At 37.8% G+C, this 15,291-nt stretch overlaps 2 protein-coding genes across 4 annotated transcripts in view; one reads left to right on the forward strand and one right to left on the reverse strand.

Moving 5' to 3' along the window:
• Window positions 1-727: 727 nt before the first annotated feature.
• On the reverse strand, window positions 728-15,272 carry LOC133638272 (uncharacterized). The gene is made up of 7 exons (XM_062030708.1): window positions 15,136-15,272; window positions 9,706-10,139; window positions 9,528-9,615; window positions 4,821-4,912; window positions 3,270-3,434; window positions 1,741-1,832; window positions 728-1,584 (listed from the first exon to the last, which is right to left on the reverse strand). The coding sequence occupies exons 2-7, from the start codon at window positions 9,918-9,920 to the stop codon at window positions 1,508-1,510; spliced, it is 729 nt and encodes a 242-aa protein (XP_061886692.1). The 5' UTR covers window positions 9,921-10,139; window positions 15,136-15,272; the 3' UTR covers window positions 728-1,507.
• The window catches only part of ankfn1 (ankyrin repeat and fibronectin type III domain containing 1), a 129,783-nt gene continuing 129,038 nt past the window's right edge, over window positions 14,547-15,291 (forward strand). The window contains exon 1 of one of the 3 annotated variants that reach the window (XM_062030705.1): window positions 14,547-14,958. The gene's annotated coding sequence lies outside the window, so the exon portion shown is untranslated. Of the gene's footprint in view, window positions 15,126-15,291 lie in introns of all 3 variants that reach the window. The other 2 variants (XM_062030706.1, XM_062030703.1) reach the window with 2 other exon arrangements.

A 15,291-nucleotide genomic window follows, 5' to 3' on the forward strand; every position in this document is an offset into this window, starting at 1 on the left:
CGCAAAAAAAAAAAAAAAAAAATATATATATATATATATACATTTTTTTAAATATATATATATATATATTTTTAATATATATATATTTTTTTATTTTATATATATATATATATATATATATATATATATATATATGTATATATATATATACTGTATATATATATATATATATATATATATATATATATATATATATATATATATTTCTAATCATTCCGTTTCTAAATCGCAAAAAATAAATAAATAAAAAATTAATTAATGTTACTACATGACATATATACTTACATCATGTATATATTACATGTTATTATGAATGTTACTACATGACATATATACTTACATCATGTATATATTACATGTTATTATGAATGTTACTAGATACTACATATATACTTACATCATGTATATATTACATGTTATTATGAATGTTACTACATGACATATATACTTACATCATGTATATATTACATGTTATTATGAATGTTACTACATGACATATATACTTACATCATGTATATATGACATGTTATTATGAATGTTACTACATGACATATATACTTACATCATGTATATATTACATGTTATTATGAATGTTACTAGATACTACATATATACTTACATCATGTATATATTACATGTTATTATGAATGTTACTACATGACATATATACTTACATCATGTATATATGACATGTTATTATGACATGTCATTATGAATGTTACTAGATACTACCAACATACTTACATCATGTATATATGACATGTCATTATGTATGTTACTAGATACTACATATATACTTAGTGTGTGTAAAACCTTAAAGGAGGGTTTTTTTAGAGCGCTTTACAGGTGGAATAGAGCGACTCTCATTAGCTCCATTGTTAGCTGACTTTTGCTAGTGTTTATTTACGATTTAGAATGCCTAAAAAAATAAAAGCATGTGTGTTCTTGTCTCTCATAAAGATGAAGAATGATGGACAACATTCCAAAACAAAAAAGAGCCAATAATAGCATGCCGTGTGTGTGTGTGTGTGTGTGTGTGTGTGTGTGTGTGTGTGTGTGTGTGTGTGTGTGTGTGTGTGTGTGTGTGTGTGTGTGTGTCCCTTTAAGAGCCTAGTGTCTCGGGCCCGAGCCTGTCGATCATCAATCTTGGCTGCTCCACTCTGCTGACCTCTAGTGGTGATCTCATGAAGTGGTAGATGGTTTTTTTGAGTCTTTATTCCCTCTTACATTCCAACTACAATGCAACTTGTACTTGATTATGAGCCTCAAATGAATAACTTGTTATAACTAATAACTTATTATAACTATTATAATTAATAACTGACTAATCATAATAATATTGATCATTCTCCAGTTTGGAGTGCGTTTGCACGTGTCTTCAAATGTATGATGTACAGTGGTGGTCAAAAGTGTACGTACACTTCTGACCACCACTGCATGTTTGCCTGTCACGTTGCTAATGCTACATGCTAACACTAGGAACACCATGGACGGGGTCTTGGTGGCCTCACATCCTTCTGAAGCTGACCAGGATGCAGTCCAGACTTTTGAAGGCGCTGTAAAATTCTGCTTCTGTTTTGGCCCCTGGAATGAAAAAAGCAAATGGCTGAAAGTGTCACCAAGACAAGTTAGTCCACCACAAACGCTACATGACCATCTGCGAAGAGCGTGTGTGTGTGTGTGTGTGTGTGTGTGTGTGTGTGTGTGTGTGTGTGTGTGTGTGTGACCACGCCCACTCACCAACCAGCGAGATGGACCCTGAAGAAAAGATGGAGGCTGTCATGCCGGGTCGAAAGTTGTACTGGAGCGCAGGAAACAGCTCTGGTTCATAGCTAGCAAGACAAACAAGCATGTTAGCAAAGGGCTAACCATGGCAACAATGTCTAACAGTCACATTAGCATGTTAGCAAAGAGCTAACCATGGCAACAATGTCTAACAATCACATTAGCATGTTAGCAAATATCTAACCATGGCAACAATGTCTAACAGTCACATTAGCATGTTAGCAAAGAGTTACCCATGGCAAAAATGTCTAACAATCACATTAGCATGTTAGCAAAGAGCTAACCATGGCAACAATGTCTAACAGTCACATTAGCATGTTAGCAAAGAGTTACCCATGGCAACAATGTCAAACAAGCATGTTAGCAAAGAGCTAACAATGGCAACCATCTCAAACAAGCACTTTAGCACGTTAGCAAAGCGCTAACCATGGCAACCATGTCTAACAATCACATTAGCATGTTAGCAAAGGGTTACCCATGGCAACAATGTCTAACAGTCACATTAGCATGTTAGCAAAGAGCTAACCATGGCAACAATGTCTAACAATCACATTAGCATGTTAGCAAAGAGTTACCCATGGCAACAATGTCAAACAAGCATGTTAGCAAAGAGCTAACAATGGCAACCATCTCAAACAAGCACTTTAGCACGTTAGCAAAGAGCTAACAATGGAAACAATGTCAAACAAGCACATCACCAAAGAGCGAACCTTGGCAACAATGTCAAACAAGCACGTTAGCACAGGGCTAACAATGACAACAATGTCTAACAAGCATGTTAGCAAAGGGCTAACCATGGCAACAATGTCAAACAAGCACATTAGCACGTTAGCAAGGGCTAACCATGGCAACAATGTTAAACAAGCATTTTAGCACGTTAGCAAAGGGCTAACCATGGCGACCATGTCAAACAAGCATTTTAGCACGTTAGCAAAGGGCTAACCATGGCGACCATGTCAAACAAGCAAGTTAGCACATTAGCCAAGGGCTAACCATGGCAACAATGTCAAACAAGCATTTTAGCACGTTAGCAAAGGGCTAACCATGGCAACAATGTCAAACAAGCATTTTAGCTTGTTAGCAAAGGGCTAACCATGGTGAAAATGTCAAACAAGCATGTTAGCACGTTAGCAAAGGGGTAACCATGGCAACAATGTCAAACAAGCACGTTAGCAAACCATGTCAAACAAGCACTTTAGCACGTTAGCAAAGGGCTAACTATGGCAACCATGTCAAACAAGCATTTTAGCATGTTAGCAAAGGGCTAACCATGGCAACAATGTCAAACAAGCACATTAGCAACGTTAGCAAAGGGGTAACCATGGCAACAATGTTAAACAAGCATTTTAGCACGTTAGCAACGGGCTAACCATGGCAACAATTTCAAACAAGCACGTTAGCAAAGAGCTAACCATGGCGACCATGTCAAACAAGCATGTTAGCACGTTAGCAAAGGGGTAACCATGGCGACCATGTCAGCTGACCTGCAGTGGTCTTGGTGGGCCAGGAAGAGATCCTCCAGGTTGATGGGGAAGGTCTTGCAGGTTCCCCCGATGTTGAGAACCTTGAAGTCCAGAAAGCGGACCGGGTAGCCCAGCTTGAGAACCTTGAAGGCAAACTTCCTGGCGGCCACCCTGGACTCATCCTCGCTGACACACCAGGAAGGAAGGAGTGAGCGGCCAGGGAGTGAAAGTGAAACTTTGGCGACTGACCTCTTGGCCATGTTAGCGGGCAGGGAGTGAAAGTGAAAGTGAAAGTGTGGCGACTGACCTCTTGGCCATGTTAGCGGGCAGGGAGTGAAAGTGAAAGTGAAAGTGTGGCGACTACTGACCTCTTGGCCATGTTAGCGGGCAGGGAGTGAAAGTGAAAGTGAAAGTGTGGCGACTACTGACCTCTTGGCCATGTTAGCGGGCAGGGAGTGAAAGTGAAAGTGAAAGTGTGGCGACTACTGACCTCTTGGCCATGTTAGCGGGCAGGGAGTGAAAGTGAAAGTGTGGCGACTACTGACCTCTTGGCCATGTTAGCGGGCAGGGAGTGAAAGTGAAAGTGTGGCGACTACTGACCTCTTGGCCATGTTAGCGGCCAGGGAGTGAAAGTGAAAGTGTGGCGACTGACCTCTTGGCCATGTTAGCGGGCAGGGAGTGAAAGTGAAAGTGTGGCGACTGACCTCTTGGCCATGTTAGCGGGCAGGGAGTGAAAGTGAAAGTGAAAGTGTGGCGACTGACTTCTTGGCCATGTTAGCGGGCAGGGAGTGAAAGTGAAAGTGTGGCGACTGACCTCTTGGCCATGTTAGCGGGCAGGGAGTGAAAGTGAAAGTGAAAGTGTGGCGACTACTGACCTCTTGGCCATGTTAGCGGCCAGGGAGTGAAAGTGAAAGTGTGGCGACTACTGACCTCTTGGCCATGTTAGCGGCCAGGGAGTGAAAGTGAAAGTGTGGCGACTGACCTCTTGGCCATGTTAGCGGGCAGGGAGTGAAAGTGAAAGTGTGGCGACTACTGACCTCTTGGCCATGTTAGCGGGCAGGGAGTGAAAGTGAAAGTGTGGCGACTGACCTCTTGGCCATGTTAGCGGCCAGGGAGTGAAAGTGAAAGTGTGGCGACTGACCTCTTGGCCATGTTAGCGGGCAGGGAGTGAAAGTGAAAGTGTGGCGACTGACCTCTTGGCCATGTTAGCGGCCAGGGAGTGAAAGTGAAAGTGTGGCGACTGACCTCTTGGCCATGTTAGCGGGCAGGGAGTGAAAGTGAAAGTGTGGCGACTGACCTCTTGGCCATGTTAGCGGCCAGGGAGTGAAAGTGAAAGTGTGGCGACTGACCTCTTGGCCATGTTAGCGGGCAGGGAGTGAAAGTGAAAGTGTGGCGACTGACCTCTTGGCCATGTTAGCGGGCAGGGAGTGAAAGTGAAAGTGAAAGTGTGGCGACTGACTTCTTGGCCATGTTAGCGGGCAGGGAGTGAAAGTGAAAGTGTGGCGACTGACCTCTTGGCCATGTTAGCGGGCAGGGAGTGAAAGTGAAAGTGAAAGTGTGGCGACTACTGACCTCTTGGCCCCCGTGCAGAACAAGATGCCCGACTGGAAGATCCTGGCCGTGGTCTGGGGCTTCCTGATCTTCATGACCAGGGACTTGAAGACCTGAAAGCAGGCAGGACGTGTTAGGGACATGGATGCAACTAAACCTCATCCATCCATCCATTTTCTACCGCTTGTCCCTAACTAAACCTCATCTTTGTCAAATTTAGTTGCTCAAATTCATGTTTGTCAAATTCATGTTCTTTAAAATTCATGTTCTTTAAAATTCATATATATCCATATATATATATATATATTTATTTATACACATTTTTGTTTCTAAATTGTATTTAAAAAAAATCAAGATGACTGAAAAACGTATTTTAAGAAAAATATTCTTGTAAAAAAAAAGTTTTTTCTAAATTGTATTTTTTTTTAAAAACATTTTTAAAACAATTTTTAAAGATTATTAATCGATTCACAATTGAGATAAATAAGAATTGCACTTTGGATGTAAATTAAGATGGCCGAAAAACATATTTAAAAAAAAAAAAAAAAAATAAATTAAATTTTTTTTAAGTTTTTTTTTTAATGTAATCTTTTTTTTTTTTTTAAATCGGGAACATTTTATCATTTTTTAAATAGATTTTAAAAAATGATGAATGGATTAAGAATCGGGATGAATAATATTTGTGATTCAAAAGGCCTATTTCTAAAAAAAAATATGATTTCGTTTTTAAATAGATTTTTTTAAATGATGGACCCATTTAGAATTTGGATGAGAAGAAACATGATTCGGAAGTGAATAAATGTTTTTCTTTCTTTCATAGTTCTTTTTATTGATTTCACATTCACATTAACAACAAATTCAAACCCTCTTCATCTCCTACCCCTGCTGTCACTCAAAACAAAAACAAAAAACAAAAGTAAGAGTACAAAAGTACCCGGAGTAAAAAAAAATCAAGTTCAATACAAGGCACTTGAGACAAAGTCATTGAAAACTGAAACACAGTGTAGAAGCAGCATGACAAGGCCTGAAACGTCGGCAGTCATATTAAGGTACATATCTAGGGCTCTTCCTGCACTTGTGTAGAGGATTGGTCAAAAAAAGTCAAAAAAGGTCTCCACACTTTAAAAAACGTGTTTTCAGAGCCCCGTAATGTATATCTTATTTTCTCGAGCTTCAGGTTTGCTAGCACGTCCCTTATCCAGTGGGAGACTGAGGGTGGGACAGCCTCCTTCCACTTCAACAATATCAGGCGGCGTGCGAGGACGGTGGTAAAGGCAACTATTTTGTGACCCCCTACCGGTAGTTCCATGCCTTCAGGAATGATTCCAAATACAGAAATTAAAGGGTTTGGATCGATTTGAGTTGTTAAGACCGTGGAGAGTGCTTCCAAGATGGATTTCCAGTACCCCTTTAGCAGGGCTGGCCCGTGGCATAGGCCGTATAGGCAAATGCTAAGGGCGCCGTCCATCAGGGGGCGCCACGCCAGTGCCACAAATGTTGGAGGAAAAAGAAAAAAAAAAAAAGAAAAGTTGGTGCTATTATTTCTAAATACAAAAAAATAATCCCACGTTAATTAAAATGCAAAGTAAAGCCTATTTAATAGAAATATTATTTGTTACAACATTACGCCCCCCCATCCCCCCGCACGGTGCGCCCCCTCCCTTCCCGTATCATGACTCTTACCACATCAAAAAAATCAACACAAGATGTCAAAACGGCCAAAACTGTCAGGTGCCCAGGGAAGAAAAAAGAGAAAAGAAGAGGAGAAACGAGAAAAAGACAAGAGGTAGCAGGTAGGTAACGTTAGCCTACATGAAATTATTTGTCTGTTACAGAATGTGATAGTAACCTGGCTTTTTAGCATTAAGCTAATGTCACATGATGCTAATCAATAAATAGCTAGTTCTGTTTTAACGTTGGGTTAATATTGTGGAGGGGGCTAAATTGTTATGGAAAATAATAATGTAACGTTAGGTAATTACTAGGGATGTCCGATAATGGCTTTTTGCCGATATCCGATATTGTCCAACTCTTTAATTACCGATACCGATATCAACCGATATATGCAGTCGTGGAATTAACACATTATTATGCCTAATTTGGACAACCATGTATGGTGAAGATAAGGTACTTTTTAAAAAAATTAAATAAAATAAGATAACTAAATTAAAAACATTTTCTTGAATAAAAAAGAAAGTAAAACAATATAAAAACAGTTACATAGAAACTAGTAATGAATGAAAATGAGTAAAATTAACTGTTAAAGGTTAGTACTATTAGTGGAGCAGCAGCACGCACAATCATGTGTGCTTACGGACTGTATCCCTTGCAGACTGTATTGATATATATTGATATATAATGTAGGAACCAGAATATTGATAACAGAAAGAAATGGGGGGAAATGGGGGGAGGGAGGTTTTTTGGCTTGGTGCACTAATTGTAAGTGTATCTTGTGTTTTTTATGTTGATTTAATAAAAAAATAAAAAATAAAAAAAATAAATAAAAAAAAAACGATAAATAAAAAAAACGATACCGATAATTTCCGATATTACATTTTAACGCATTTATCGGCATCCCTAGTAATTACAGTACTCCCACCTTACATTCCGCAGGGACATTTGTATTAGATCTTTTAAGCAGGTGTTTTCTGTTTACATTGTTATTGCCTTCTGGTTAGCTAATGTTTGCCCTGCAGGTAATAGTCACTTTTCCACCCTTTATATATTAGGTATAGTTGTAAGCTTAGTTGTTAAAGTGCACATCATTAATGTTAATTAAGCAATATCACATGAGAGGGAATGCTGTTTTTTAATATGAGCACTGCTGTGATTCGGTTAAAGATAATCATAACATAACATTCTCATATAATATGTTAATTTGCTTTCTTTAAGTAAAAAAAAAGGTCAAAGACAAAGCTATTGGGTTTCTTGTAAGTATATACACTTCACTGCCGATGTGGGGTGGGGGGGCGCCACCTACAATCTTGCCTAGGGCGCCAGATTGGTTAGGGCCCGGCCTGCCCTTTAGCTTCGGACAAAGCCAAAACATGTGTATTAATGTTGCGTTATCTAGTTTACATCTATCACATAATGGGTTAATTTGGGGAAATATTTTTGCTAATTTTGCTTTTGAGAAGTGCACCTGGTGTATCAAATTAAATTGGACCAGTGAATAAATGTTTTTGTGCAGCGACTAATACACACGCAGAAGAAACTAACTTTTATTAGGGATGTCCGATAATGGCTTTTTGCCGATATCCGATATTGTCCAACTCTTTAATTACCGATACCGATATCAACCGATACCGATATCAACCGATATACACAATCTCGGAATTAACACATTATTATGTCTAATTTGGACAACCAGGTATGGTGAAGATAAGGTACTTTTAAAAAAAAATTATAAAATTAAATAAGATAAATAAATTAAAAACATTTTCTTGAATAAAAAAGAAAGTAAAACAATATAAAAACAGTTACATAGAAACTAGTAATGAATGAAAATGAGTAACATTAACTGTTAAAGGTTAGTACTATTAGTGGAGCAGCAGCACGCACAATCATGTGTGCTTACGGACTGTATCCCTTGCAGACTGTATTGATATATATTGATATATAATGTAGGAAGCAGAATATTAATAACAGAAAGAAACAACCCTTTTGTGTGAATGAGTGTAAATGGGGGAGGGAGGTTTTTTGGGTTGGTGCATTAATTGTAAGTGTATCTTGTGTTTTTTATGTTGATTTAATTAAAAAAAAAAAAAAAAAAAAAAAACGATACCGATAATTAAAAAAAACGATACCGATAATTTCCGATATTACATTTTAACGCATATATCGGCCGATAATATCGGTAGGCCGATATTATCGGACATCTCTATTAATAATGACTGTTTTAACTAAACTGTCAATGTAATTACATCTACATGTAATTATGATGTGTTAAAATATATAAACCAAAATAATAATATGGGTTTTTTTTAACAAAACTCAATAAAATTAAAATAGTTTTACCAATTTGGTCGTATTTTTTGCACGTCTCTGTGACTTTAGCCCCAGACTTCTTCTGTTTAGTCGATATTGTCATTACTGCCACAAGTGGCGGAAAAGTGTATTACAACTGAGGACCGCTGCAGCTCGGCTGATAAACAGATATTTTTCGGTTAAGAGACGCCAACAGATATATGGTAGAGATTTATCCAGAGTGCTTTGCGCGTGTCCCACGCTGTAGTCCAAACTTTTTGACATGGGGGCCGCATTGGCCTAAAAAGTTTTTTTCCCTGGGGCCAAAAAAAACAAAAAACAAAAAAAACGATACCGATAAAAAAAAAAAACGATACCGATAATTTCCGATATTACATTTTAACGCATTTATCGGACATCCCTAATAAATATTGTTCTGAGTTTATGTTTTAGCCTTTGATTTTTCATTTTCATGAACTGAAAAAGAAAAACAATTTCATTTCAATATTACAATTTTAAATATGTAATTGGGAAAAAAAAAAAAATTCAGGATGAAAATCGATAACTGGACCTAAAAAAAATCGGTTGACACAATTTTAATCATTAGTCATTAGCAGTAGCAGAAAAAGCTGAACAAAAGTGTTTTTTTTTTCATATTCCAACATCCATTTTTTGTTTTGTTTGGTTTTAATGTTTTATTTGTGTTCATATTCACGAACATAAACATGCGAGTGTCGGCCGCCAGGGGGCGCCAGTGCGTACCGTGGACAGGTGCTGCACGTTCCAGGAGTTGCGTGCGATGAACTCCAGGTCCAGGTCGCAGCCCAGCTTCACGGACGACGTGACGTTCCTGCACACGCACACGCACACGCACACACGCAGGATGCTTGTGACGCAAACTAAGCTTATAAGGACATTTTGTATAAGATGAAAGACTTACTGGATCTGAGGGCCGGAGCGCGGCTTGGCCGTCCAGCGGGCGGAGGTGTTGCGGCTGGGCCCGGCGGGGCCCGGTGCGACCGCAGGAGGGGCGGGGGCGACGGCCACCGGCAGGAAGGAGGCCAGCGGGCGGGCGGGGGTCCTGCAGAGGGTCTGCATGGCCAAGGAGCCGCGGGCTCTGTCTGGAACTTGTCTGTTGTCTACAGCCACAAACATGCTGCACACTCCCTGCCTAGCTGACGACCTCCGCCAGGGTTTATATCGGCGAGGTAAAGTGGCGCGTTTCAAAGGGCCCACGGCGCACAAAGACCTGACTCCGGTGACGTCATCGGCACGTACGGGACTGCGTTGTGGGCTCGTGGAGGCCCGGCCCACCACTCGGGGTCGCGGGTTCGAGTCCCCTCACAGTGGCCGTCAAGTGCTCATTTGGAACTTCTTTTTGAAGGAAATCAAATCATTTGAAATATTTGACCTTAACAACGTGAACATGAAACACGCCACATTGTAACCTTGTTGCTAGGCAACCAGCACTAATGTAAATATCAACACTTATGTGTCTTATATGGGATTGTGCAATATACAAATATATACAAAAATATAACATATATATATATAAGATAATATATACAAATATATAAAATATGTATATAAAAAATATATACAAAAATATAACATATATATATAATATATACAAATATATAAAATATGTATATAAAAAATATATACAAAAATATATATACAAAAATATAAAATATATATACAAAAAATGTATATGTACAAAAATATATGCAAAAATATAAAATATATATACAAAAACTGTATATGTATATAAAAAATATATGCAAAAATTTAAAATATGTATAAAAAATACATACAAAAATACAATGTATAAACTATATACAAAAATATAAAACATATATATAAACATAAGTAAAAATATTATATATTTATATATATATAAAAGATAATATATACAAATATATAAAATATGTATATAAAAATTATATATACAAAAATATAAAATATATATATATAAAAAATATATATATATATAAAATATATGCTAAAATATATATAAAAAATACATACAAAAATACAATATATAAACTATATACAAAAATATAAAACATATATAAAAAATATAAAATATATACAAAAATATAAAACATATATGTAAAAATATTATATATATATACAAGATGATATATATATATATAAATGATAAATGAGTTATACTTGTATAGCACTTTTCTACCTTCAAGGTACTCAAAGCGCTTTGACAGTATTTCCACATTCACCCATTCACACACACATTCACACACTGATGGCGGGAGCTGCCATGCAAGGCGCTAACCAGCAGCCATCAGAGGCAAAGGGTGAAGTGTCTTGCCCAAGGACACAACGGACGTGACTAGGATGGTAGAAGGTGGGGATTGAACCCCAGTAACCAGCAACCCTCCGACTGCTGGCACAGCCACTCTACCAACTTACCAACTTCGCCACGCCGTCCCTATAAATAAATATATATATATATATATATATATATATATATATATATATATATATATATATATATATATATATATATATATATATATGTATATATATATATATATATATATATATATATAAAAGATAATATATACAAATATATAAAATATGTATATAAAAATTATATATACAAAAATATAAAATATATATTAAAATATATATATATATATATATAAAATATATGCTAAAATATATATAAAAAATACATACAAAAATACAATATATAAACTATATACAAAAATATAAAACATAAAATATATACAAAAATATAAAACATATATGTAAAAATATTATATATATATATATATACAAGATTTTATATATATATATATATATATATATATATATATATATATATATATATATATATATATATATATATATATATATATATATTTACAGCTCAAATACACATCAAGTCTTTGTGCATCACATGTGGCCTACTACATAATTTTATGTGTCGCACCATATAGTTTATAGTGGCCCAACAATTCATTCGGTGTGGTCCGCCACATTATTTTAATTGGCCCGCCACTTCATTTTACATGGCCCGCCATATCACTTTATGTGGCCCAACAAATAATTCGGTGTGGTCTGCCACAAAATTTTATGTGGCCTGACATATCACTTTATGTGGCCTACCACATCCTTTTATGTGCCTCACCAGGTCATTTATTTTGACCCAACAATTCATTCGGTGTGGTCCGCCACATTCTTTTAAGTGGCCCGCCACATTATTTCATGTGGCCCGCCACATTATTTCATGTGGCCCGCCACTTCATTTTACATGGCCTGACATATCACTTTACGTGGCCTGCCACGTCATTTTATGTGCCCTGCCATATCATTTATTGCGGCCCAACAATTCATGCGGTGTGGTCTACCACAAAATTTATGTGGCCTGACATATCACTTTATGTGGCCTACCACATCCTTTTATGTGCCCCGTCAGTGTCATTTATTTTGGCCCAGCAATTCATACAATGTGGTCCGCCACATTGTTTTAAGTGGCCCGCCACTTCATTTTACATGGCCTAACATATCACTTTATGTGGCCTGCTACATCATTTTATGTGCCCTGCTATATCATTTATTGTGGCCCAACAATTCATTCAATGTGGTCCGCCATATCATTTTAAGTGGCCTGCTACAAAATTTTGTGGTCCGCCACATTATTCACTGTGGTCCACCAGATTATTTTATGTGTCATGCGACGTCATTCATGGTGGCCTGACACCTTATTCATATTGACCTGCCACATGATCTAAATATGGCCTGCCACATTATCTAAATATGGCCTGCCATATAATTCACTGTGGTTTAACACACCATTTAAAGTGGCCCTAAACATCATTTAATGTGGCCCACTCTGTCATTCATGATGGCCTGCCACCCCATTTTATGTGAAGATATTCAAATGTATAAAAAATAAAAATAAAGAAACGTCATGACCTCTGCAGTACCTCCTGGACCCTCTAGAGGGAGGAAGATTGAATTGACCTAAATCAAAGCAGAGTTTTAGGTTGCAAAAGTAAACACTCTGATGAATATCCATCTATCCATCCATTTTCTACCGCTTGTCCCTTTTCAGCTCAAAAGTAAACATTATGATGAATATATCTGTATCATGAATCAATTTAAGTGGACCCCGACTTAAACAAGTTGAAAAACGTATTCGGGTGTTACCATTTAGTGGTCAATTGTACGGAATATGTACTTCACTGTGCAACCTACTAATAAAAGTCTCAATCAATTAATCAATCAATTAGCCCAAAAGTAAACACTATATGAATATTATCAGTCCAAAAGTAAACACTATGATGAATCTTTTTTAGCCCAAAAGTAAACACTATTGAAGTTAAAGTTAAAGTACCCATGATTGTCACACACACACTAGGTGTGGATGAATATTATCAGCCCAAAAGTAAACACTATGATGAATATTATCAGCCCAAAAGTAAACACTATGATGAATATTATCAGTCCAAAAGTAAACACTATTAGGAATATTATCAGCCCAAAAGTAAACACTATGAGTATTATCAGTCCAAAAGTAAACACTATGAGTATTATCAGTCCAAAAGTAAACACTATGATGAATATTATCAGTCAAAAAGTAAACACTATGATGAGTATTTTTAGCCCAAAAGTAAACACTATGATTAATATTTTTAGCCCAAGAGTAAACACTATTAAAGTTAGAGTTAAAGTCACACACACACTAGTTGTGGATGAATATTATCAGCCCAAAAGTAAACACTATGATGAATATCATCAGTCCAAACGTAAACACTATGATGAATATTATCAGTCCAAAAGTAAACACTATATGAATATTATCAGTCCAAAAGTAAACACTATATGAATATTATCAGTCCAAAAGTAAACACTATATGAATATTATCAGTCCAAAAGTAAACACTATGATGAATATTATCAGTCCAAAAGTAAACACTATATGAATATTATCAGTCCAAAAGTAAACACTATATGAATATTATCAGTCCAAAAATAAACCCACTATATCAGGGGTCGGCAACCCAAAATGTTGAAAGAGCCATATTGGACCAAAAATACAAAAACAAATCTGTCTGGAGCCGCAACAAATTAAAAGCCATATTACATACAGATAGTGTGTCATGAGATATACATTAAATTAAGAGGACTTAAAGGAAACTAAATTAGCTCAAATATAGCTACAAATGAGGCATAATGATGCAATATGTACATATAGCTAGCCTAAATAGCGTGTTAGCATCGATTAGCTTGCAGTCAGGCAGTGACCAACTATGTCTGATTAGCACTCCACACAAGTCAATAACATCAACAAAACTCACCTTTGTGTATTCACGCACAACGTTAAAAGTGCGGTGGACAAAATGAGACGGAAAAAGAAGTGGCATAAAACACGTCCTAGAAAGTCGGAGAAAGTTATGCATGTAAACAAACTATACGGTGAGTTCAAGGACCGCCAAAATTAGTAGGACAAAACGGCGCTCGCCAAATACTCGAATCAGTGAAGCACGTTTAATATAAACAGTGTGATTTGTAACAATTAGGGAGGTTTGTGTCATGTTTGTCCTCCTACAGAAACCATACTAAAACAAAAAAATAGATTTTTTTTCCCCTAATCTTTTTCCATTCTTCATACATTTTTGAAAAATCTCCAGAGAGCCACTAGGGCGGCGCTAAAGAGCCGCATGCGGCTCTAGAGCCGCGTGTTGCCGACCCCCGCACTATATGAATATGCAGCATCAAGTGTTTACAGTGTACTCAGCAGTGTGTCAAGTGTGCACACGCCTCCTTCCTTCCTTATCAGTGGCCTTTATCCATCTTAGTTTCCTCCAGTGAAGGACGCATATGGTTGTTTTTTCCTCTTTCTCACATTTCCATTCACATTCTGCACTTTTTATTGCCATTTATTTTCCCAACTCCGACTCTCTTTTCGGCCAAGTGTCCTCGCCGCTCCCTTCCTCCCTTCTATACGTCCTTTCTCCACGCTCCCTCGCGGCCTTTTCCCGCCGCCTGCGTATTATAAGGTCGCTTAAAACCCCGGAATGTTTTCGTCAGCCACTTGAACCTCCTCGCGTGGATTTTCCACGCACTTGGTCCGCGCCGAGTGCTCCAGGGAACAGTAATGGACCGCGGCCGCACCCCCAGATGTGGTCCTGGGCGTTGATGCGGTGATGGACCGCAGTGAAATGTGAGCCTTGGGGATGTTTGACACAAGACACGTTAGCAGGCCGGGGACGAAGACACGTTAGCAGGCCGGGGACGAAGACACGTTAGCAGGCCGGGGACGGAGACACGTTAGCAGGCCGCGGCAGATGTTGTAGCTGCGGGGCAACAAGAGGACGCGACTCCAAGACGGTAAACTTACCATTTTTCCCCCGCAGACTGACTTGAACGCACTTTTTATTACACTTGGACGCGTCACACTAAGTTTAGTTTGTGCGCAAAAACGCTTTGTTAAAGTCCCGCTCGGGGCCGGAAGTTGAAAGTCCTGTTGGCGCGCACTCTGACCGGAAGTCCGTGC

The sequence above is a fragment of the Entelurus aequoreus genome, linkage group LG21 (assembly GCF_033978785.1).
Source record: "Entelurus aequoreus isolate RoL-2023_Sb linkage group LG21, RoL_Eaeq_v1.1, whole genome shotgun sequence".
Taxonomy (NCBI): Eukaryota; Metazoa; Chordata; class Actinopteri; order Syngnathiformes; family Syngnathidae; genus Entelurus; species Entelurus aequoreus.